This window comes from Poecilia formosa, unplaced genomic scaffold (assembly GCF_000485575.1).
Source record: "Poecilia formosa unplaced genomic scaffold, Poecilia_formosa-5.1.2 Scaffold7, whole genome shotgun sequence".
In the NCBI taxonomy this organism is placed as follows: domain Eukaryota; kingdom Metazoa; phylum Chordata; class Actinopteri; order Cyprinodontiformes; family Poeciliidae; genus Poecilia; species Poecilia formosa.
Genome location: NW_006799946.1, coordinates 3438261 through 3462398, shown reverse-complemented (window position 1 = coordinate 3462398; position 24138 = coordinate 3438261). Strand labels below are relative to the sequence as shown.

Here is a 24138-nt window from a genome sequence, read left to right as displayed (position 1 = left end):
TAAAACACACACACAAAGACACACACGCACGCACGCACACACACACACATGTTTGTTTTGCTATCTTTGTGGGGACTTTCCATTGACTTCCATTCATTTCTACAGCCTAAACCTTACCTTTACCCTTTTCCTAACCCTATCCATCACATACCTAACCCTAACCCTAACCAAAACTCAATTCATACCTTAGCCCTAACTCTGACCCCTGACTCAAAAACAGGGTTTCCCCTCGTGGTGATCAGGCTCCAGTCCCCACAAGGAGTAACTAGTCCCCACAATGTAGTATATGTCAGGAAAATCGTCCCCACAACGTATTACAAACAAACGCACACACACACACACGCCCTTTTAATTCTATTAATCTTAAAGTCGGCATGAATTTTAATAAATTATACTTTGAGGCAAAAATCCACTGTTTTCAGAGTGTCAGGGAGCCACATGTGGGCTTACAGTCTGCACTATGAGCAATCAAAAGACAATGCTGTTTGCCATTTCCTTTGTACTCAATCACACATCCATTTGCTCAATCCAGCTGGACGCTTCTTAGCAGTAATTGCTGATTTGAAGTGATTACTTTATTGATCTAATGTCTGCTTTATGGAAGTTATTTTAGTGTTGTTTAAGTTTGATCAGGGGCCTGAACTGAATTAGCTGGCTCAAGTGTGGATTTGAAACAAATTAAATGAGTACAGAGTACAATATAAATTTTCATATACAGTCAGAGATTGAAAACTTTCCCAGTCTTTAAGTGCAGTTTTAAGCTTCCACTAAAGTTCAACAGTTGACCTTAAAATTAAACATTTTCCTGATATTCTATTATACTTAAAAATAAAAACTAACAAAAAAACAAAACAAAACAAAACAGTAACTCTGTGCCTTAACCTTAAAGGCACTTCATGTAGCTGATTGTAAGCCATAATGAATAAGATCGTTAATATAGCATGAAAGAGAAACATTATGTGAAATTATTGGTTTAACTTTAATTTATCTTAAGCTCATGCATATTTTTAAAGAGTTTTTCCTCATAAAATGTGTGTAAAGTGTATATGCTGTAAATATCAATTCAAGTTGTCAAGTTTACAACCACTAGAGGGCAGCAAAGAATTGGTTTGATTTCTCACAAAAAAAAAAACCAAAAAAAAAACAACCTAAAAATAGTCTTGACAACACGAGCCCACACCCTGGTTTAACCTAAAACAAACTTTTTATTCTAACAGTGTAGTGACACTTTTTACAATAAGAAAATAAAAATATACAGAAGAAGAAAGAAAAGAAATTAGTAAACGCACTGTTGCTGTAAAATTTACCGTGAGATCTCTCTCTCTCTCTCTCTCTTTCTCTCTCGGTAGAAATGTAAACAGAATGTGACCAAATCATCACGGAAGACTACGGGGGACAAGCTGCAGCAGCGTCTCAGCTTCAAAGAGCAGAGCTTGGGGTCACATTTCAAAGCTTAAATGTTGCAGATAGCGTATCACAGAAGGCCCCTCAAAGGAAAAACTGTACCCTTTGCTTATTCTGATTTTCTACCAAGCCAAAAAGTTAAACAAGCTAAATACTTAAACAAAAAATAAATAAATAAAATAAATAAAAAATAAGAACATATGGGGATTTGTGTGGTGTACTGTAACAACAAAAGTTATAAACTCTGAAAGTGCATAGTTTAGTCATGTTTACACAACACTAGAGAACGTCTTAAGCACATCAGACAACTAAATAGCCAAATTTACAATAAAATGTCTACATTTAAAAACACCTTTTAATGTTTTTTTTTTTTCTTTTTGGTTACAATGGAATTTGAATAAAAATTATTTACAGGAGTACTTTACTCAGTGCCTAACATTTCTACACAGAGGCAAATGTTTGCCGTAACAGTAAGACATTTGAAACTCAGTTAAGACTTACACAAGTGACCTCTTCACTTAAATGTTAGGACAGACATGAGAACAGATCCTTTAAAGACGCCGATAAATACATAAAATTTTAGATTTGGGCTTAGAAAGGCAAAAGGTCTGGAAAACCATTTATTGAGATCACTTTTTGAAAAATTATAAGAAAGTTTGTCCTTTTCATTTTGAAGAAAATAAAACAATAAAGGGAAGCTAAAGACTTTTGCTCAGATCTCAATTTTAGTGTTTCTAATATTTACATATATTTCTCTGTGGCTGTATTTTTTTACCGATGCATTCTTTTAATTTTAGAGTCAGAATTTGACTAAGCCAACCATCGACTCCATGTTTTGCATAAAAGGTTTCATAAGTCTAAAAAAGATCAAGTTTTATAGACAAAGTCTGCAGCTGAGGGTATTTACAAATGTGCAACAGATACTAAAGTATCCTCATAAAAGTATTGCTCCCAAACACTGAATAGGTTTAAATGAATAGCAGTTTAAACACTGTGTAGACATAGTTAACATCAAAATTACAGACAGTGTCTAAACCTTTATCCTGCCATAAGTTCAATTGCTTTTTTAGATAAGTGCAGATCAAACAATAGCAATACAGCATTTTATAAGACAGATGCACATGTCTGAAGAATTTATGAAAACATTTTTCTTTTTAGTTTAAGACGACTGTAATAAGTTCAACATGTAAGGAATTAAAATAGTGCATACCTTTTATTTTCTTACATACTAATTTACAAATATACAAAATAATTTGAGATTTTCTGGTAGATTCTGATGACCAGAAGCTTGTAAAATTAAAAATTCCAATCTGAAACAATGCAATTATCCCCTTTATTCTAAGCAGGAAAAATATGGATTACATTTGCAATTCTCACACTGAAGTTGTCTTGTGCTGTTTTGAGGCAAGAGTATGAACCTTAATAGTTGCAGAATAGAAACTTAGAAAGTCTGAGGTTTCTAAAAGTTGAAAGTGGTGGGAATACACATTAAGATTTAGGGGACCTAACTATTTCTGGGTATACAAGTATTGCAAAGAAGATAGCTAAATAGGGGCATAAAGAAAAGCAAAACAGCCTTAACAATGATTGAATCATTTCATCCACTTATGACTGCAGTTTTAAACTTTCTACGAAAGCATGGTTTAACAATCTTAGAGTTAAATTTGATATGGAAAATAACCTCAATACCTTAAACTTGGTGTCTCACCATGGGGCACAATCTTGGTCATTTAGACAACAGGTTTTTAAAATTTAAAATGATCTAGTATAATTAAATGTGAGATTTATGGTCCAGACTGGTATCACTCTACAGAGATAAGTCTAAAAATATTTGAAGTCTAAAGGTAAAGATACATTTAATAAAATTGTTGATTTCCTTTAGAAGTTTGGAACTTAATTTTGAATGACTTTTTTTTTCCTTCACTGATTATTGTCACAAGAAAGTTCAGTTGTGTTTCTAACCTGAATAAGACAGGTTTCCAATAATCAGGAACCAGTATTTAAGTGGTAGGTAGCAGGAAAGTCTAAGCTGTTATAAGTATTTATAAAGTGGGAAATTTGTGAACATTTGTGTCAATACTGTTGCTTTGTTGATTGATATAAAATATGGGGGAAACACCTACTTCATCTGTTTGTCATACAAGCGGCTCTCTCAGATTTGCTTGTAAGGGTAAGGGATCTTGGTTGGGGGCAGAATGCAATAACTCCTCACTGGTTATTTCAGCAGGAACCACAATCGTATTCTGCACAGGAGGCTCCTGAAGATATTGGGCCCTTTCGCAGTCTGTATTAAAAGGTTCTTGGCTTGTCAGAGGTTCTAAAGCCTCAAGCTCCATTTCATCAGCAAGGTCTATATTAGTTCCATAGAGAACTCCCAGTCTTCGTGCAAGGAGCCCCTCTTTTTCAGGTGGATCATCATCGTTGTAATTTCTGCCAATCCTCTTCAGTCTGTGCATATAAGCAGCGTGGCGTACGCAGCGCTTCAGAAGATGATTACGATAAGCTCGTTGAAGGACCACAGCAGCTTGTTGCTCTTCCTTGTGGCGTACCGTTGTGGTAATTGGTGCAAAGGAGTCTTTTGTGGGGTTGCTAAGAATGAACTTAGCCTCGATGCTATCCCGCATTGCTGCCATCTCCACTGTATCTCCCAGTACCATCTGTGTAACAGCCATCAAAACATCCAAGCAGTGGATCCTATCCCCAATAACCAGGGGCAGATCCATTCCAATCAGACGAAGCCGATTGGGTTTGGCGACCCTGAGAGGCTCCTGCAAAGTGTCGCAAAAATCTGAAAGTCGACTGTACTCGATAAACATTGTTCCGTCCAAGTCAAACTTCTCCCAGGTTTCGTTGAACATCTCAAAGTCTTCCTCGCAAAGTGGGTCACCGCTCTCTTCTTGAGCCACATTGAAGTTCTCCAGGATGATGGCAATGTACATGTTGACCACCACTAAGAACGAAACGATGATGTAGCTGCAGAAGAACATCATACCCATCCCCGGGTTTCCGCAGTTACCCTTCACATCTGTGCCTGGGTTCTCAAATTCAGGGTCACAGTCTGGAGGTTCCCTGTTCAGCATTGGAAGTAGAAGCCCATCCCAACCAGCAGATGTTGTAATCTGAAACAAGCAGATAATGCTACCACCAAAGGTCTCAAAGTTAAAAATGTCATCAATTCCGGCTTCTTTCTTGACGTAGGCAAAATTTGACATGGCAAATATGGAAAAGATGAACATGATCAGAAAAAGCAGGAGACCAATGTTGAACAGGGCAGGAAGGGACATCATTAAGGCAAAGAGAAGTGTCCGAATGCCCTTCGCTCCCTTAATAAGGCGCAGAATCCTGCCAATCCTGGCTAGTCTGATCACTCTGAAGAGAGTTGGAGATACAAAATACTTCTCAATTATGTCTGAGAGCATTGTACCTGAAATCAGAAAAAAAAAACAATATGTAATATACTAGTACATGTTTTTTTTTGTTTTGTTTTTGTTTAGTAAAACAATGGTAAGACATTGTACCCACCAGCTATTGACAAGATGACCACAATGAAATCAAAAACGTTCCATCCATTGGTAAAGAAGTACTGCCGCAACGCGAAGAGCTTCAATACACACTCTCCGGTGAAGACAACAATGAAGGCCACGTTTAATTTAAAGAGAAAATCCTCTTTTTCTGGGCTTTGGTCATCTGTTTCCACCATCATGGTCACCATATTGAGGCAGATTAGAACCATAATGAAGATGTCAAAAAACTGCTGGCTGATGAAATCAAACACAATGCCCTGGACCGGGTTCTGTTGGAGAGACACGGAGAAGGTCAGTGAACTTTTCCAAACCATTTAATGAAAATGTCGTTCTTTGTATACTAAGCTCCTCTGCCATAAATCAAGCATTTTAGGACAACAATTCATTAAGAAGAACTTCTATAAACATCTCGATATCAGTTCAGGCAATCTTCAAGCTAAGCTTTTAATAATCTCTAACAGCGGTTTTTGAGATCACTTTTTACTCACGAAATGAAAGCAATTTTAAGAATACATCGTCCTGAGAGCTGATGCTATTTCCTAATATAACACAGTGACACCTACTGGCCTTATTGGGGTCTTACATCGCCCTTCAGGAAAAAAAAAACCTTTTTTGATCAATGTTTTAGAATTTATTTCAACAGTTATTTCCTGCCGACCATTAAAAAGAGGTGGAATCCTCTTATGTTTGTTAAGGGTCCATGATTTTCATAAATTGGAAAATTAGTAACACACCATTGGTCGTGGAATTGGCTTTTGTGGCTTCTTGGAACCGAGTTTCTTCATGGCCTCATAGTATTTTTTCTGTTCATCAGTCATAAAAATGTCTTGGTCTCCAAAGTGCACACATAAGACAAGACAATAATTATTTGATTGCTTAAAAAGCCAAATTGCTTTTCATCTCAAGAAAACCATAACATAAATTGCGGTAGGGTTTTTACAAGCTGTTTTCTTGAAAGTACTTATCTTTTTCTTTTGTTGGTTGAAATTGTCAATAATGACACCGATGAAGAGGTTTAGGGTGAAGAAGGAACCAAAGATGATGAAGATCACAAAATATATGTACATGTAAAGATTGATTTCGTAGGATGGTTGCTCCTCAACCTAAATTGAAAAAACAGAAAATATTGGCCTGAAACACAAACATTTTTTTGTGATAGTTAGTCCCATTGTAGTGACTCATTAAATTGCCATCAATCTCTGAAATAAATCTCAGTCTACGCTCATATTTATTGAAAATACAAGTAAAGGGTGACTTATTTGAATCAGCCAGTTATCCTATTAATTTAAAAAAGAACAGAGTGATTAAAATTGATATATTTATGAAAAATAATTTATCCTACATATGACTGCAAAAAATCTAGTATTCTATGAGCTACTATTTCCACTAAAGTCTATAGTATACTATCAAATGAAGATTTTGTTTTTTGGTCCTCTTCCAAAAACCAAAATTAAGGGGCAAAATGTTCGAGATTAAACAAACATCTTATCCCGCTACTTATGGATAGTTTTTTTTATCATATTTGAAGGTGCCATTTTCAAAAGCTTACAGTGGAAGCAACTGGAAAACATCAAATCTGAGGTGCACTTCCCATGTAAACAAAAAAATAAAAAATGAAAATGAATACCTCTCTTGAGTCCACGGCAGCATACATTATGTCCATCCAACCTTTAAAAGTTGCCTGTAATCATTAAGAATATTCTCAAAATATTGGCCTCCAAATAAAAAGACAATATCAACTAAATATCGCAGCATACACTAAAAGGAATCCTCACCACTTGAAGTAGAGAGAGGTAGCCTTTCCCAACATTGTCATAGTTGATTTTGACGTTAATCCAGCGAGCCTCCCGTGTGGCTTCTTCAAGGGCCAAGCACTCGGTTCGATTGTTGACCTCGGTCATAGGGAATAGCTCCTCTGTGGTGGTGTTGATGCAACGGTAGAACTTCCCCGCAAACAAATTAACGCCCATGATGCTGAAGATAAGCCAGAAAATCAGGCACACCAGCAGGACATTGAAGATGGAGGGAATCGCTCCAACAAGAGCATTCACCACCACCTGCCCAAAAGAAAGAACCCTATTTCAATTATCTAAAAATATATGTGGTTAAGAAAAAAAACAAGAAAAAAAAACATGTTTTGTTGATAAGATCAATGAAAAAAAAATATTTTAAATAGTTTCAAACTGACTTAAAATGACTTACTTCTACAATAGCAGACAGCCATGTTGTGAGTATGGAATCAACAAGCGAAAAGGGGCAGCCAATCAGTGCAGTTATTTTTTAGACATGCAAAAGGCTGAAATAGTACTGTTCAGACTCCAAAGGAAATGTACGTACCCTCATGCCTTCAAATCTCGATAGCGCTCGAAGAGGCCTCAGTGCTCTGAGGGTTCTCAGCGACTTGATCGGACCAAGATCGGAGTAGCCCATCCAATTTGCAACTAAGCTAATCAAGGAAATCTGCCAGAAAATAACAACATTTCCTATTCAGGGGTTAGCATGGACTTTAGCCAATGTAAGACGTGTCAGTCTGTCTTTTCTGTTGCATACTGTGCAGGCCAGCTTTTGGAACTTCACCTCTACACTTACATCCACAATGAAAAAGTCCAACCAACACCAAGCGTTGGTGAAGTAGGTCTTGAAGCCATACGCAACCCATTTCAGGAGCATCTCAATGACAAAAATGTAGGTGAAAACCTTGTCTGCAAACTCAAGAATTATTTTGATGGTTCGTCGCCTTTCTATGTATATATCTTCAAAGGCCTGCAAAAAAAAAAAGAGGGGAGGAAGGGGGAAAGTCAAATGCTTAAGAAACAATCCTGAATTAGTTGGAGTAATGACTGGCCTCACCAGAGCCCCACTGCTAAGGAGGATCATGAAAATGATGAAGGTTTCAAACCAGTCGTGTTCCACTATGGTGAAGCAAGTTTTTCTAAGATTCCACCATTCTTTGCCTTTGCCACTGGTGGTATCCACCGTCAAACATGGCCACTTGGTCACACAGTCTGCGAAAAACGAGAATGCATAGAATCCACACTGGAAATAATACACTTTGGCACTTTTGAAGGCAATGCATAACAGTGAGGGTTCATTTTAAAGATGTTTTTGTTCACACCATCAGTGAAGCAGGCCTCTGGTTCTTCAGGTTCCGGTTCCTCTTCTTCCTTCTTTTCAGGTTCAGGCTCAGGAGGACGATAATCAACTGTGCTGCAGACTGAAGAATCCCCGTCATCACACTCATTTGTTGTAAAAAAAGAAATATAAGCATAAAATTAGTATCTGCTCTGGGCTTCTGCTGAAAACACCTCTGAAAAATGCTACTCATAAAGAGTTACTCACTTTTACTTTTTCTGGGATACTACTTTCATCTTCACGGTTTTCCTGGAATAGTTTTTAAAAATATATATATATTTTTATGCTTGTGTAAGGGGTAATTTATCAGTTAGTGAGAATATAATGTGTTTGGAAATTGCATCACCAGCACAATATCCAGTGCTGGTGGACTGATGGCAGGCCGGCAGTTTATTTTATTATTTTTTTGCTAGCCATCTTATTGAATTACCTAACAAGTATTAGGTAGATATGTAGTTAGCTAATTTCTTGTGAGACAGATCTTCACTTCTTTTCTTTTACCGTATTTTGTTCATCATCTCTCCGCAGTGCACTCTCTGGAAGTTCGTCATCTTCTTCATCAACATCCTGCTCACCATCATCTTCATCATCATCGTCACTCAGATTATCATAATCTGATTCTCCCTCAGCGATTGGGACTTTCAGATTGAGCTCTCCATCCACAGTGAATCCAGAGGGTTGGCTTTGCACAGGGCCATCTGAAATCCCATCTGCTACTTTAAGAGTCAGACAGGCGTCCAAATGGTTCATTTTGACTTCCTCGGCTTTAGGCTTTCCATCGTCCGCCGTCTCCTTATCCGACTCCTTGGGCTTTTTACCAAGTATTTGCTGGATTCGCTGTATGAGAAATGCCTTTAACCAATCGATGCCTCGTGTGATCCTCCCAATAGCAATCTGCAGATTGTTCATCTCGCCATCTTCATCCCCTGCCGATAGGTTGTCTCCGCTGAATGAGCTGAGCAGCAACGCCAAGAAGAGGTTCAATACCTGCGTAAAAAGATTGACGGGCTTAATGCTTTAAATTGTACTTTAAATATTTCACAGATGAGAAAAGCATGAAAATGAATACGATTTGGAGCTAATTAATTAGTTTTCATACAAGTCCCTGCTGCTGTGCAAGTCCCTTCGAAGTGTCTGAAGCAAATAGGAAACATGTCACATTAATAAACATTATGTTGACAGCCTGCTATTGCAGATGAGGCTATCTTTAGATTAAGTCTGGTGATCAATTTCTCACTTCCCGTTTGCCAGGCTTGTCAGGTTATCATGGTTACATCGACTAGTTGATGTCTCTCATTCTGGAACAAGAGCTGCGAATCAGTAAAGACAGCTAGCGGATAAATGGAGCTACACAAAGGCATAACCAACAATAAAGGAGTAGAAAAGAACAGGCTATGATCCAAAGGACATACAAGTGAAGCACAAACTGATTTTCAAACTCGCCACACGCTGTTTTAGACACAAACACAAGAATCAGACGATCTCAAGGCAACAAATTCAAGGGGGGGAAAAAAAACGGGAGGTGTGAATTTGGCCACGGCGTGGTTTAACAGTGCCAGAAGGTTTGTCTGAGTATTTCAAATGTCAGAGACGAACGGGAGGAGTGGTTCCAGATGACAGAAATGCAACAGAAATTCAAATAACCATTTGTTACAACCAATGTATGAAAAATACCACCTTTTAACGCTGCTGGTTGTGTAACGTTGGTGTGAGGGACTTGTTTTTGGGCTCACTTTCAGCATTGTTTAAACACCAGAGCACTGAACACATCTTCTGATTGCTACTTTCAGCAGGACAATGCAACACGTTGCATCAACTCAGTCCAGACTGTCAGCTTGGATCAAGCTGTTGTTGAATCAATGCAATAAAAATAAGGCAGTTCTGAAGACCCAAAGGTAGTCAAAACCAGTACTAGCAGGGTGTAATAAAGCAACAAATGAGAAAGAAGTTTGTAAGAAATACTGCAGAAATGTGATGAAATCATTCATTATTTCAATTTGATCCACTAATTTGATTCTTTTAAAGGCATCAACTTGGCTCCTTTTCCTGCCTGTTCATGGGGGAGCATAATTTATCTCTGCATCAGTTACTATCAACTCTCCTATCAAATGACTTTCACTGTGCACCCAATAAGTCTCTTTGCTACCTGAGCTTTGCTTTCTCAGCTGTCTGTGTTTCTTCCCGAAGCAGTATAGCTGGCTTACTAGAATCAGATCTTAGGTCACATGCAGAGTCAAAACTTCTGTTTGCTGGTTTCACGTGATTTGATCCACCTAGAAATCCTACACTTACCAATTACACTTGAACTTATTTGCCTTAATTTCAACGTGCATTTTTGTATTAAATCACCAGCTTTGCAAGATCGTAGGATATAAGCAAACTACACGTAGCGTGACGTAGTTCACGCAATATTTCAGTTAGGGCTTAATGATGAGTCATTTCCTTTTTATTTCTATGAATAACCTGACAGGAAACCGTTTTGGCTCTTGCAATTAAATATGATCCTGAAATGATGTCTGTCAGTGATCCTCCATCAGGCCTTCTTCCCTAAAGCAAATATAAAAGGTCAAGGCAAGTATTTTTATGCTGTCGACATTCACAATACTATGCGCCACAAAGACAAGCTGTTGACAAAATCTTGATCCTGACAGCAATCAGTTAGACAACTACATTAGGAAATGGATGAACTAATTTGATTAACCATTGTCTTATCCAATGAAAGAGTCAAATTGAAGGGTGACACACACTTATAATCTTGTAAAATAACTGATTGATATTTTGTCCAAACTTGCCATCACTGTAGCACAAACAGCAATTATTCCACTTGCAAATCTGCATATTTTAAACTTAATGACCTTTTAAAAACTCACCACTAGATTTCCAATGACCATGACCATCATGAAGACGATTAAGCACATCGCGGGCCCAGCCACCTCCATGCAGTCCCACATCGTCTCGATCCACTCGCCGCACAGGATGCGGAAAACGATGAGGAAGGAGTGGAAGAAGTCATTCATGTGCCACCGTGGCAGCTCACAGTCTGCGGAGATCTTGCACACGCAGTCCTTGTAGTTCTTTCCAAAGAGCTGCATGCCCACTACGGCGAAAATGAAGACGATGATGGCCAGCACCAAGGTCAGGTTCCCCAGAGCGCCCACCGAGTTACCGATGATCTTAATGAGCATGTTGAGTGTGGGCCAAGACTTTGCCAGTTTGAAGACACGAAGCTAGACACAGAAGACACAAATGAGAGATAAAGACACGCCATGAAGAAAAACAGAGGAAGTTTCATTTGAGGGGTGCTGAATAGTTATGAGCGGTTAACAATGTATCCACAGTAAACAGCAGTCAGCGAAATCTCAAGTTTGAACATTTAGAGAAAAGTTATCAGTGTTGATTTGAAATAATGTTAAGCCAAACATGGCCCATTCAATTAAAACTTGAAGTTAAACAACGCCGCTAACTTTGTGATAGCTTCTAAAGGTGATGAACTAAGTCAATTAGAATTATCCCTCTCTTACCAACTACTTTTCCTTTGCCTATTATACAGATATCGTCTTCTCTCCTCAGCATCAAACATGCTCCCTTAGGTTTTGTGAAATGAGTTGAAACTAATCTGGTTCGAAAGGAGTGAACAGCAAGAGATGTTGACCAAAATTAAGATGCCTTTCGCCATCTGAGGGCTGATTTGGTCTAACATTAAAAGCAGTCAGGTTAACCTGTCAGTTCTGAAATTGTCAGCTTAACTCTTTTTTTGCTTCTAGTTTTCCCTTCTTGGATTTAAATAGGTTATGAAAGTCCAAATTAGGCTAATTTCATACATTTTCTCCCAACATCTGAGACTGCAACAGATTCTTAATAACAGTTAATCAAGAATTAGCATATTGCTAAAAACCACCAAATGTTTGCTTCAAGGTTCTTAATTTTTTGGCTGTCTGTTTTTTTACTCAATCAGCAGCAAATAGACCATGATTGATTAGTGCTAGATGTGATTTTCAGAGATGTTGACTCATAGATATTCAACACAACCTGACTTGAAAAAAACAGAGAAAATAATTTCCGATCATCATTGTTTCTTACCAAACGGAATGACCTTAGGACTGACAGACCCTGGACATTTGCCAGACCCAACTCCACCAGGCTGAGAGTTACAATAATGCTGTCGAAAATGTTCCATCCAACTTGGAAATAGTAATAGGGATCCATGGCGATAAGCTTGAAAAACATTTCAGCTGCAAAGATCCCAGTGAAAACCTAGAAAGCATAAATGAAACTCAAAAGGTCTGAGATCTTGGCACGTTTCCCTGCTAGATTAAAAAGTGGTAAATACATACCAGATTTCCTACTGAGAGCATGTTGTCGAACTCCGGGGTCATGGGGTAGTGCTCCATTGCCATGAAAAGGGTGTTGAGCACAATGCATATGGTAATAGCGAGGTCAACTAAGGGATCCATGACCACAAAGTGCACCCACTTTTTAAAAACAATCCAGGTGGGGCAGCAATCCCACTTCAAGAACATGTCTGCAAATTTGTACCAGCAAAGTGGGCAGGGTCTCTGAGCCTCCTCCAACTCTAGACAAACACAAACAAGAGAAGAAGACATATTGCACTTCGACAATTTTCAACACGGTTATGGTGCTCATCTTCCGCATATCTGTTGCAACATCCTTTGTGTGACAGCTACATTCATGCCATTCTGTTTCACTTTGTTTACTAGGCTAAAATAGCCCAAGCTTAACACCACAAGGGCATGACACCAAATGTTGACAGGGATTTGCATGGGATACAGCGTGATTAGCCTCACCGTGGGAAGCCAATGGCAATGCTAATGTTCTCTTTAAATAAAATACTGGTCAGAGTTACAACTGTTTGAAAAGTTAAGTTAGTTGGCAGTGGTTCTGACACTGATGCAAATTACTGGTGTGACACTAATTTCATCTGGACACTACTAATGTGACTCTAGAAGGTCTTAAGATGTAAAGTTAAATGTAAATACTTATTGTTACAGAGGTAAAAATGAGTAGCTGCAATGGATGACATTATAGCTACTGCAATAGGACTTAATAGGATTATTAAGTCCTATTAACAAGAACTTAATGGGCATTAAGTCCTTGTTAGTAGACTTAATTTTTAATATGTTTCAGTCAGCTTTGGCTATGATTGCAAATGTCTGGGACTGTTATATTGTTATATTTAGGAATTGTGTTTTTTCAGTTGTTTGTGACATTTTAGCGCTGTACCTTCCATGGCGACCACAGACAGCACTGTCGCAGCACTACCAGATCTCTTCTTCAAGCCAGGTTCTTCCAGGTGAAGTGTGCTGTGCACCGAGCCCAGTGACTTCTCTTTGACTTCATAATCTACAGCAGACTATGGGATGTGCTTAGAAATGATGTGAAACAAACGATATTTCCGCAGACCGCAATATGTCTTCTCCAACCAACCTCCTCCATAGTGGGCGCTCGAATCATCAAGCGAGGAACAACTCTTCCGTTGCAGTCATTCACAGCCTCACCCTGCTTGAGACCAGGTCCATTATCTTCCATCTCTGATAATGTGTGTTGACTCGCAGACTTCTTACTGGCCAGGGTGGCTCGGCTTCCATGGAACTGTGCCTGCCAATTAAAATATTGCAAAGTTGACTGAAAATATGCTATTTAAATATATCCGTCCTACTGAGAATAAAAAGAACTATGCTTGTGTGAAGATAGAATAAAAACAAAGACCAGCCAGTGTTTTTCTTGTCATCAGCTTTTGGACTTTGGTTTTGTGTTTTGCTTTATTTCGGCGTTTGTACTTGGTTCCTTTGTTCTCTGTGTCCATTTCCTAAGTTTAACATTATATATCCTTGTCTCATATTTCTATATCAATTTGTTACTCACACCAACATCTCCCCGTGGTTCTCTTGTGAAGTATTTATTAAAATGGGTTACCAGTGAATCTTAGATTTTTTTTCTAGGTTTTTAAATTAAAATGTTAAGGTAAAAGTGTTCATTTTGCCTGCCTGTCTTACTTGGCAAGTAAAAAAAAAAAACAAGCTGGGAGGCTTTAAATGAACTATTATTATTATTATTATTATTATTATTAATCATCTTGTGACATTTGTCTCATTAATAAAAAAAAAATGAGGCCATGTTTGAAATCTTGAATGCGATCAAATAGTGTCCAAAAGAAATTTAGAAACAGTTTACAGAAAAAAAAAATAATTGTATTGATCTACTTTTAATTTAAAAAGAAAAGTCTTTATAAGAGTTTATAATTTATGCCTTGGATGAATATGACTTGCTGTCGTTACCTGCTCTTGATTTTTTAGTTGCTCTAAAAGCCGCTGGAATTCCTCCTCTTTTTCGATGGCCTCCAGTTGAGTTGCTTGATTCTGTTCATAATAAGCCATGGCTACCACAGCCAGGATGAGGTTGATGAGGTAGAAGGAGCCCAGGAAGATGACCACCACAAAGAACAGCATGTATGTCCTCCCAGCTGCCCGCAGAGTCTTTAAAAAAGAAAAGAAGCTGCAAGAACTTAGGACAATTTTCTCACTTACAAATGTAATCACCCAAACAGACAAATCACAAAGAAACACAGAAGAAATTAAGTTCCAACCAGCTGGAAAAGATTCTCCCAGAAGTCCTGTGTCATGAGCCTGAACAGAGCCAGGAAGGCCCATCCAAAAGAGTCATAACTGGTGTAGCCAAAGTTAGGGTTCCTTCCAGCCTTCATGCATGTGTATCCTTCTGGGCACTTTCTATCAACAGGGGGAAAAAGTTAACTAACAACTAATGGCACCTTTCTTGAAGCACATCTGTCTCTAAATCACTTTAATCAAAAAATAAGTTTATTCTATAAAATATCCTGTAATTTTCGAAACAGACAACAAGCAGCTAAATTACATTGGGAATGTTTTTTTTTTGGTAAAACATACCCAGCATCAGAGCTGTTGCCACAAATTAGAGCATCTATGCTGCCTTCTGTGAAATACTGATTTTCTGCAAGCAAAGAAGACAATGATGTTAACTCTCCTGTGAAGAAATATTGCCATGAAATAATGACTGAGGCAAAAACGGAAACGTACCCGGATTTTCGATGTATTCGGCAAAATCAAAAGAACTGTTGGAGTACATAGACTCATTTACAGCCATGGTGGCGTTGAAAACTTCGTTCATCAGAATGGGCCATCGCACGCATTTGTGACGCAGGTTTCCCATGAAAAGCTGGAGGCCGACGAGGGCAAAGACTGCGAGGGCAAAGACGGTCAGGACCATGACGTCCCCCATTTTCTTCACCGACTGGATCAAAGCCCCCACAATGGTCTTCAGGCCTATGAGACAGTCACTGGATATTAACCAACTAGAATAAGGCAAACTGAAAAAACAAGCCATAAAGAACATTTAAATGCAAGTTAAGAATGAAGGCGGTTACCAGGAATTACAGTAATTGTTTTCAGGGCTCGAAGTACACGAAATGTCCTGAGAGCCGACACATTGCCAAGGTCAACAAACTCAGTAATGTAGCTAGGAAAGAATGAAAAGAATAACAATTAAACACCCAAGTAAAATGAAAAAATAACACAACATCTAGTCATGCTTTTGTTATTATGTCACTAATATAAGAAGTCCGTGAAATACAACAGAAATCAAGACAGTAGACATTTTGGTGTGATACGATTGGTTTGAAAATGACAGTAAGTCACAAAGTAAACAGTTTAAAAAATTTAAGGCATTTCTCATTTCATTAGATTTTCTTTTGAAAGCATCAGAGCTTATAATCTCTAATGTGGTCTGTGGATTGTATTCTTCAGATTTTCTCCATCGCTCTGTCCAAAAGTAGGCAGCTTTTCAAGCCCTTGTGCATAATCATGGCATAATGGGGAAAAAGGAGTTTTCATGTTAAAGATTTCTTCTGAACTCGCTTTTTTGTGAAATTTTTCATCAGACTTTGTTGTTAGACAAAGATGACCTGAGTAAATATAAAATACAGTTGTCAAATTATGATTTGACAACTGCAATACCTAAAAAAGCACTTTCCTCTAAACCTAATAAATTATGGCACCCTTGATAACTACAACTTCAATCGTGCATTTGCAGGAATGGTCAATGAGTTTTGTACATCAAGGTGGAAGAATTTTGGCCCGTCTTCTTTGCAGACTTGTTAAAATTCAGCCATATTGAAGGGCTTCCAAGCACAATCAGCCTGTTAAAGATCCCAGGAATATGTACGAGTGCATGTTCCTGGCATTTGTAACATGAACTGTTATTGCACATGCTTTCCTCTCAAAAAACAAATACTGTTTAATGGATGAGATTTTACTCCATTTTTCTTACTTTGGTTTTCGTAGACTGCACAGTAGGCTGTTACGGTCTGGCACAAGAACAGGAAATAAAAAGGCTTCAAAAAGCCTTCAGTACTTCTACTTAAGATCACTAGAGAAGACTCCAAGAATAAAAGTACTTTCAGATACTTACGCCATGCTGATCACCATGAAATCCAGCCAGTTCCATGGATCTCGAAGGAATGTAAACGAACCAATGCAGAAACCTCTCGACAACACTTTGACTGTAGCCTCAAAGGTATAGATTCCTGTAAAAACATATCTGAAAAAGACAATCTGTCATAAATGAGAAAAAGCCCAGGCACCAAAATGACCAAAAAAGAAAAAAATAACAACTGTAAAATAAAACCACTTACTCCACAGTTTTACTCCATGCTGGTGGGTTGCTCATCGTCATGAACACACAGTTCGACAGAATGGTAATCATGATGAACATGCTAAATAATTTAAGTCAGGATTAAGGAAAGTTCCTTAAGATGCTTACAAATCTTTTGCTTTTATTCATCAAATTGAGCAAAAAAAAAAAATCAAAATGTGGATGCTAAATAGACAAAAGGATATGAATGTATGAGAATTTTGATGGATCCTCTCCTGATCACACTAAAGGGGCTGAGAATGTAACAAGCCGGCTCAGCGTTGAACCTGTAAATCGTGTTTCCTTTGCTGATCACGACAAATGTCTGAAAAACAAAGAGATGTATCCTGAAAACTAATTCCAGTCTAAGCAACATTGCAACAAATCTTTAGCAATGACAAACGATAACTATTGTAAAAAATGCACTGCATGTGGACAGCTGTGGTGTGGTTCTGCTCAGATGGATTCAGACTGACATTCTGGGCTTTGTAGAAGGGGTCCAGGTCCTCCAGGGGTGTGTTGAGCAACTCTGGAGGAGGGTCTCCATATATTAGGGGAAGGCTCTTTCCAGCTTCCAGATCAGGGTGTGGCCCCACTGGTTCTCCCCCGTCATGGTCTTCTGCTTCTGCTGATTTCTTCCTTTCCTCCGCGAGCCTCTTGATTTCCGCCAGTGATTCCTGGGTGAACGGGCGGAAGACCGCAATGCCTGGGGGAGGGAGCAGGTTCGCCATCTTTGCATCGCGAAGGGAGGTAACCACGCCGGGTACTCCCTAGATTGAGCTGAATGAAAAAATGGGAAGTAAGAACAAAGTGCATTCCTACCCCATGTGTCTCAAGAAGCATTTAGCCAATGTTCTTCAGTTAAACCAAGATTGAAATTGTATGCTTTTGTGATCACCCTTCACCAAAAACAATGTGGCATTAGATTATTGCTGTTTAAAAAAAAAAAAGAAAAAAGAAAACATAATGATGTATTCATCCAATATGCTTGGCATAACTGGTTTAAAACATTTAGGAATTGGAAAATTTGATCAGTATGAATGTTACATGCTGTCATGTACACATCACCATCCACACTTATTGAAACCAATGTTATGAAAAACCTGAAAGTAAATGTATCTTCCATGGTAAGAGCAAAATCATTGTCATTATTCCAAAAAATCTTGTTTAACAGCATTAATTTAGTAATGTAAAAAAAAAAAATATATGCAAAGAAAAGTTTTTTTGTTTGTTTGTTTTTGTTACCACCAAAATGTCATAACTCGGTGACTTGGAAATTATTAGCAATGTATGTCTTGGCTCTGTGATACACAACTCAGGTAAAGAAGATGTGTGTTGATTTTCATAAGGAATATAACTAGTCAATTAAGCATGAATATTATTGCACAATATTGTTGTGAAAATTTTTTGACCCTCACAAAACAGTGGTCAGACAGTCTGCATCAAGATAATATGGAGAGCAGCACTAATGCAACCAGATTGTGAAACAACAAAGCGGTCACATTCTAGCACACTACCACCATCCTGTTTGACAGTCAGTCTGTTTTTCTTTGTCTGAAAGTCTCTGTCAGATGTCACAGGACGCTCACCGTCCAAAATGTTCAACTTAGCCTCATCATCAGTCCACCTAATATTTTCCTATAAGTCTTGGGGCTCATCAAGCTATGTGTTTTGTTTTGAGGGTTGCTAGTGAAAACGGGTAACTTTGTATAGCTTTTTTCTGTTCTTAAGTTGATTTATTGATTATGTAAACAAATTGTCTTTGTTCAAAGATTTAAACCATTTCAGTGTGGCATAAAAAAACAATGGCCGCTAAGTTGCCATAGCAACAATTTCTTCAAAGGCCTATCTATGCATCTTTGTTGGAGGTCCCAATTATAGTGAAGGGTGTTGCAATTATGCCAACATTTCTATTTACCAACAAATAAAACAAATACCCCTTTGGGCGCACTGTTCAGTCCGATGGCTAGGGATAACATTTAATCATAACCTGTCAAAAAAAGGTTAATTGCCAATTGCACTAATTGCTTTAGAGTATTCCAAATGTTGCATGTGGTTAAATCTTGTTTTCTTAAAAAAAAAAAAACAAAAAAAAACACAAAAAATCACTAACCTATTCAACATGTAAAATCAGATCAAGTCTCCCGGAAAACGCATCATAGACGTGGCACGGATCACTAAAAGTGTGTGAACAAACTAATCACACACTTTACAAAAATCAGTCAAAAATGACAAGACAAACCCGTGTTCGGCTGAGTGCACACATGAATGCACTGAAACACTTCTTTGGATCGTGCCACTTGAACACAGAATCATGCATCCTGTGCAGAGACCGCGCACGCTCACAGAGATACGGTGGCTGCACAGCTGCTCCAGGCAATCAGGACGGAGCATCGTGTTTCAGAAGCCCGATGAGTCTGCTCATTCCTCCCTCCGCTCTGCGTCTCACATCCCTCTGATAAACAGGACAGCATGCCAGCTTAGCTTACTGACTCTTCTCTGCTTCCTTCTAGTTTACACGGGACCCTGAACACACCAAGCCTCTGTGCCTCTGTCTCTACCCTCACATATGACACTTGAGGCTATCGTTCAAGCAGAAAAATGATTTTAACCCGACCCCTACTGAAAGCTGCCTCTCTTACCCAGCACACACCTGACTCTGGCACCTGGAGTTCCCCTCTTTTTTTTTTTTTCGTACCCTGAAAAAAATCAGCTACAACAGAGATTAGTGTGTCCAAAACCACCTTGCTACCTGCACATTTGTATTCCTTTCCTGGGCCCTTCAAATCACTGCTTTTCAAAACTCCCATTCTGGGAGCTGTGGGCCCCACTGCTCCCAACAGAGAGCCAACCTTAAAATACACATCATGAAAGTAGATGTGTTTCTCATTGGCCTTATGGGGAGCATTTCCTGATTACATTACATCAAGATGTAACTGCTGAAGCCATCAAATGTCCATTTTTAAAGATCTCAAAATTGAAAGCCTGCCAGTGTCAAAATAAAAAAAAAGTCCTATTATTAGACTGTTGCCTTGTCTTGTACAGGGGATGGAAATGAATGTTTTCTTCATAATCTGCCCCAGTCACTCAAAACTCTTAGAAGCAAAGTCTGTCTTTGCCTAAATCTGTTTTAGTTACAAAAAAAAAAAAAAGTCTGATCCAATCTAATTGCTTTGTTAAATGTTACAGTTATACTATTTCTGTCAAAACCAACTTCAGGATACTAAAAAAAAATACATTTTTCTTCTAAATTCAGTCCTAAAAGTCTTTCAAGCGTTACTTTTTTAACACGCTGCCATTCAGCTTCCTTTTATTAGACCAGTCTTGTTTCTGTTTTACTTCAGATCAGTTCTTCTTAATGCTTCTAGCTATGTTTACTTCTTGTTTCTAGATACTCATACTCTAGTTTAATTATGTTTCTGTAGTCTAATGTTAGATTTATTTCCTAATCCCCAGTGTACTCTCCCTTGCCCCCTGTGCCACTTTTTCTCTTCCTCCCCTCAATTTGTCTCCTGTTCTCCCCTCACACCTGCAATCCGTTTGCTCATCCAGCTAGGTCTTGTATTATTTTTTTACAGTCTGTTCCCACTTGTCTGCTTTCTCCGGATTTATGGTTTGTGTTTTTCTTGTGGTTTTTGTGTAAGTTTCTTTGTTCTTCACTTTTATTTTTAAATATTCAACTACATTCGACAACTCTGGCCTGCTGCTTTTGGGTCCATCACAAAAAAACACAAAAAAACACATCATGACAACACTGGGATTAAGAATCTCTTTTTAGCAGTGTCAGTGAACCATTGATGTGCATTTGCATAGACAAGTAGAAATCCAGACCAAAAATCCAACGTTTAACAGAAGATCTATCACAAAACTTAAAAAAAAGTTTAGTCAAATATTTTAGTCTACAGGTGAGAAAAAAGTTGATATTCATATGCAGGGGACATATTTTGCACTACAAAATTTAGTTAAGCAGAATTATTTTATTGTACTCTCCGTGGCAAAAAGGGAAAAGGTTCAAAACATATCAATTGTTTTTTCCAAGGTAATGTTCATATCTATCTAAACAGTAAAAATGCAATGATTTTGTTTTAAAAATATTGCATTGGGGTACTACTTTTTTTTTTTTACAATTGAAGAAATATTTGTGTTAATTTTCTTTGGCATAACCACTTTTTGTCTCTCTTCAGTCTTTACTCCCTGCACGCTTGGTTTACGCATTATTTCTCTTTTTGTGGAAAATACCTGCAACCTCTGAACTGGTTCATGCAGATGGTCACTCATCCTTCGCCTGGCTCTGCTGGTGCACTTTTTTCCCCTAATTTACATGTCTGTAAACCAAACTAGGAATTGCTGGAAAACTGAGAAATCAAGGACTATGGAGGGGGGAAAAAAACGTGACTTCAGAAGCCTTCCCTGACAGTAATACATATGTATCATTTTGCATGTTAGCAAAGACCAATATGACCTGTGACATTCTGGCTGAGGATATAGACGGAGTAATGTAGATACTTCTCTGTCACACTAGCCAACCATGGAATGTGAATGCCAATATTCGCCTCAGGAAACAAGCCCAACTAGCTTTTTGGCTTTTATCACAAGCCAGTGTTGGTTCGTAGGGGTGAGATAAGGGTTTCTGGGTCTTAGAGTGGGCTTACCTGACTTACAGCTAACATCCAAAGAACATCCTGTGTGATTCTGTTGCAGACCTTTGGACATTTACAGATCCGAGCATGGATTTGTAGAAACACTGTCTAAACGCTGTTAGTTCACTGATAGATTTGGGCATTAAGGAAACAACATACCCACATTTTTTTCATATTATTACCACAAACACTGTATTTTCATTGGAACTCAAAATTTTGTAGGTTTACCTTTCAGTCCAGTCACATCTTTTAGTCTTTTTAAGTATGTCTGTGCCATCTTTGCACATTTGCTCATTGACACATTCATATACAAAATAGCTCAAGCTTAGAGTACCTGTGAACACTGATTCCAAAGTCTTGCCAATAGATTCCCAGCTGACTGCAGATTCAGACTTTGACTGGGCCATTCTAAGATATAAATATCCTTAACTTTAACCATTCAATTGTGGCTCTGGCTGTGTGTTTAGGGTTATTGTAAGATGAACCTTCATTCCAGGCTCAAGACTTCTGTAGCCTCTAAAAGGTTTTCTTCAAGTACTGTTCTCTATTTGCTACCAGTTACAGTCTCTACGCTGACAGGTTTTGGCGTCACTGCTGGTTTTATAACACAAGAACCTTTGTGTTTGTAGCCCAAATGTTTGCTCTATGAATACTTTTATTTTAGATGTAAAATCCTTATCCCAAAATCTTCTACACAATTTCTCCTGTCTCAAACTGACCCATTTGGCCTTTGTACTGACTGGACAGTCATTTGAGATTTGGAAGTGATATGGAGAATACCCCTTCCATCTCATGAGGGACCGTGGGGAGCTATTAGCTCCAAAAAAAACCAAACAAACAAAAAAACCCCACAGAAAACCAAAACCAAGCTGCTCCTGTCTAAGTAATAGTAGTTAGATTTGAGCATGTAACTATACATGTAAAGAAATAAGTTTATTTATTAGGAAAGAGTTGCAGTTATGCTTAACCTTACTTCACCTTTTAAATATGGAGTCCCAGCCAAGTAGTCACATGGGCTCACTTGGTGAAAGAAACTCAAAACCAACACGTTCTGCATCCAAGTACATGTGATGCAAGATGAACAAACACTCTCAGGCAGAAGAAGACAACGGAAATGCACACATTTACATACAATGCCTGGAATAAATGCTTAGGAAAAGCAGGTGGAAAAAAAAACCTAAGTTGATATATTTAAGTCAAATCTCAGGAATCAATGCACATCAAGACCACCCCAGATGGAGATGTTTGTATTAGCCCTGCCACTGGGCCTCCAGGAGCCCATCCGGTTATATAAGAGCTTCAGGTTCTCTGTTGACAGGATTAAAAATGAACACCAGCCTCCACGTTCTCCACCACCACTATGTCCAAAGATCTGCTCTAACTGTGTGCCTGGAGGCAGGTTGTCTCCAGGCTCCAACATCACTGGTATGGGTAACATGGTCTAACGGCAGGGAAATGGTTACTTATGAGCATCCACAGCATCAAGGGTTATTGCCAATTTGCCATGAAGACACAGGCTAAAAATAACACTTTGACTCTGTGGGATAAGGCACTAAAGGGGGGAGAGGGGGCACAGAAGATTTCAAAGTCTTCCAACATTGTGTTTTAAGGGAAGCTGGTCATTCACCTGATGGGTGACAGCAAAAACCTGAGCATAACAACCTTTTTTCTACAATATTGTGCAATAAAATTATGATCTTCTTCACTGACAACATGCTTATGAAAGTACTGTTAGACTAAACGCTGCAGGTGTTGGCATAAAACCACTCACACTGCCAGAAAAGAGTCAGATTTTTGTTTTGCTCAGCTTATTAAAATTAAAAGTGAAAGACATAATGTCCTTATAGTGCTCAGTTTTTAAATAAGCACTTTCAGACAGCAAAATTGTATATCCTTTGTGGAAAACTGTAACTTAATGGAGTAAAAATAGCAGCCCATAACCATAATTAGAACCAAAAAATGACCTCCACGCACCCCTTCTCACAGCTCTGTTTTTTTTTTCAGAGAAACTGAAACTTTGTGATATGTGACCAGATTTCCCCAAATTCAACTGAATTTCCAAGAGAAGGACCGTAAATCTGCAGTTTGACAACTAGCGAGTTCATGCACTACACCAGCATGAGTGTTGAGTGTTTTTACCTTGCACAAATATTCCACCAAATCGTCAATCCCTGTGTATCATAAAAGTATCTCCTTAAGCCGCTTGTGAACGTTATTCCCCCCGCCTGTGGCAGCCGTGGCGGGTTACGGGCCAGCTGTTCCTGACGCACCCAGGATTCCCGCGGTGAAACCGGAGGAGCTGCTCCAGGTGGGGTCAGATCAGACCTTTGACAACGTCCCGTTCCCACACAGCTGGTCGCTCAGGAACATGGTTCCCAGAACCGCCGCAAACTCAGATCAAAGGAGGAAAACGCCGAGGTCTTTCAGAGTGGCACTTACTATACCCCTGAGAGCGGAGCACACTCCGTTCACCTGAATGAATGGCTACATCTGATGATGCGCATGATACCCTCTACTCCCTTTGCAGCCTTCAGGTGCACGGTAGACCTAAGTTCACAAAGTGAAAATCATCAATGTAGATGTTTTGCACACAGATAGTTAAAGCGTTTGTTCCCCAATAACTGTGATTAACTATAACTTATAGATAATACATGCCCAACATTTAATTGGAGAAATAAAATAAAAAAATTACAGCACAATCGTAAATACGGATTTAAAATGTAACCACTAGATGGCAGCAGAATGCTCACAAT

The 24138-nt window shown here is 38.6% G+C and overlaps 1 protein-coding gene across 4 annotated transcripts; it reads right to left on the bottom strand.

Moving 5' to 3' along the window:
- Positions 1–1747: 1747 nt before the first annotated feature.
- Positions 1748–23938, bottom strand: scn4aa (sodium channel, voltage-gated, type IV, alpha, a). Of its 4 annotated transcripts, none has more exons than XM_007571851.2 (27): positions 23525–23928; positions 17222–17525; positions 16952–17070; positions 16747–16836; positions 16524–16652; positions 15481–15572; positions 15134–15379; positions 14984–15047; positions 14665–14806; positions 14357–14554; positions 13506–13676; positions 13302–13431; positions 12395–12633; positions 12141–12314; positions 10931–11287; positions 8562–9047; positions 8268–8309; positions 8044–8164; positions 7779–7933; positions 7518–7691; positions 7266–7388; positions 6704–6985; positions 6556–6609; positions 5894–6031; positions 5663–5767; positions 4927–5197; positions 1748–4828 (listed from the first exon to the last, which is right to left on the bottom strand). In XM_007571851.2, exons 2-27 carry the CDS (start codon positions 17474–17476, stop codon positions 3540–3542), a joined length of 5646 nt encoding a protein of 1881 aa, XP_007571913.1. In that variant the 5' UTR covers positions 17477–17525; positions 23525–23928; the 3' UTR covers positions 1748–3539. The 4 variants fall into 4 exon arrangements, 3 of the variants coding, with proteins under 3 accessions (XP_007571913.1, XP_016537183.1, XP_016537189.1); XR_001664724.1 differs by lacking the exon at positions 1748–4828 and adding an exon at positions 5417–5517 and having other exon boundaries at positions 5109–5197; positions 23525–23938; XM_016681697.1 differs by lacking the exon at positions 8268–8309.
- Positions 23939–24138: the final 200 nt, after the last annotated feature.

Coding starts and splice junctions, on each gene's coding strand:
- scn4aa (XM_007571851.2), bottom strand. CDS start 17,476: ATGGCGAACCTGCTCCCTCCCCCAGGCATTGCGGTCTTCCGCCCGTTC. Junction 13,432..13,505: donor GAGCGCCCACTATGGAGGAG/GTTGGTTGGAGA, acceptor CACATCCCATAG/TCTGCTGTAGATTATGAAGT. Junction 6,986..7,265: donor CGAGATTTGAAGGCATGAGG/GTACGTACATTT, acceptor TCTTTTGGGCAG/GTGGTGGTGAATGCTCTTGT.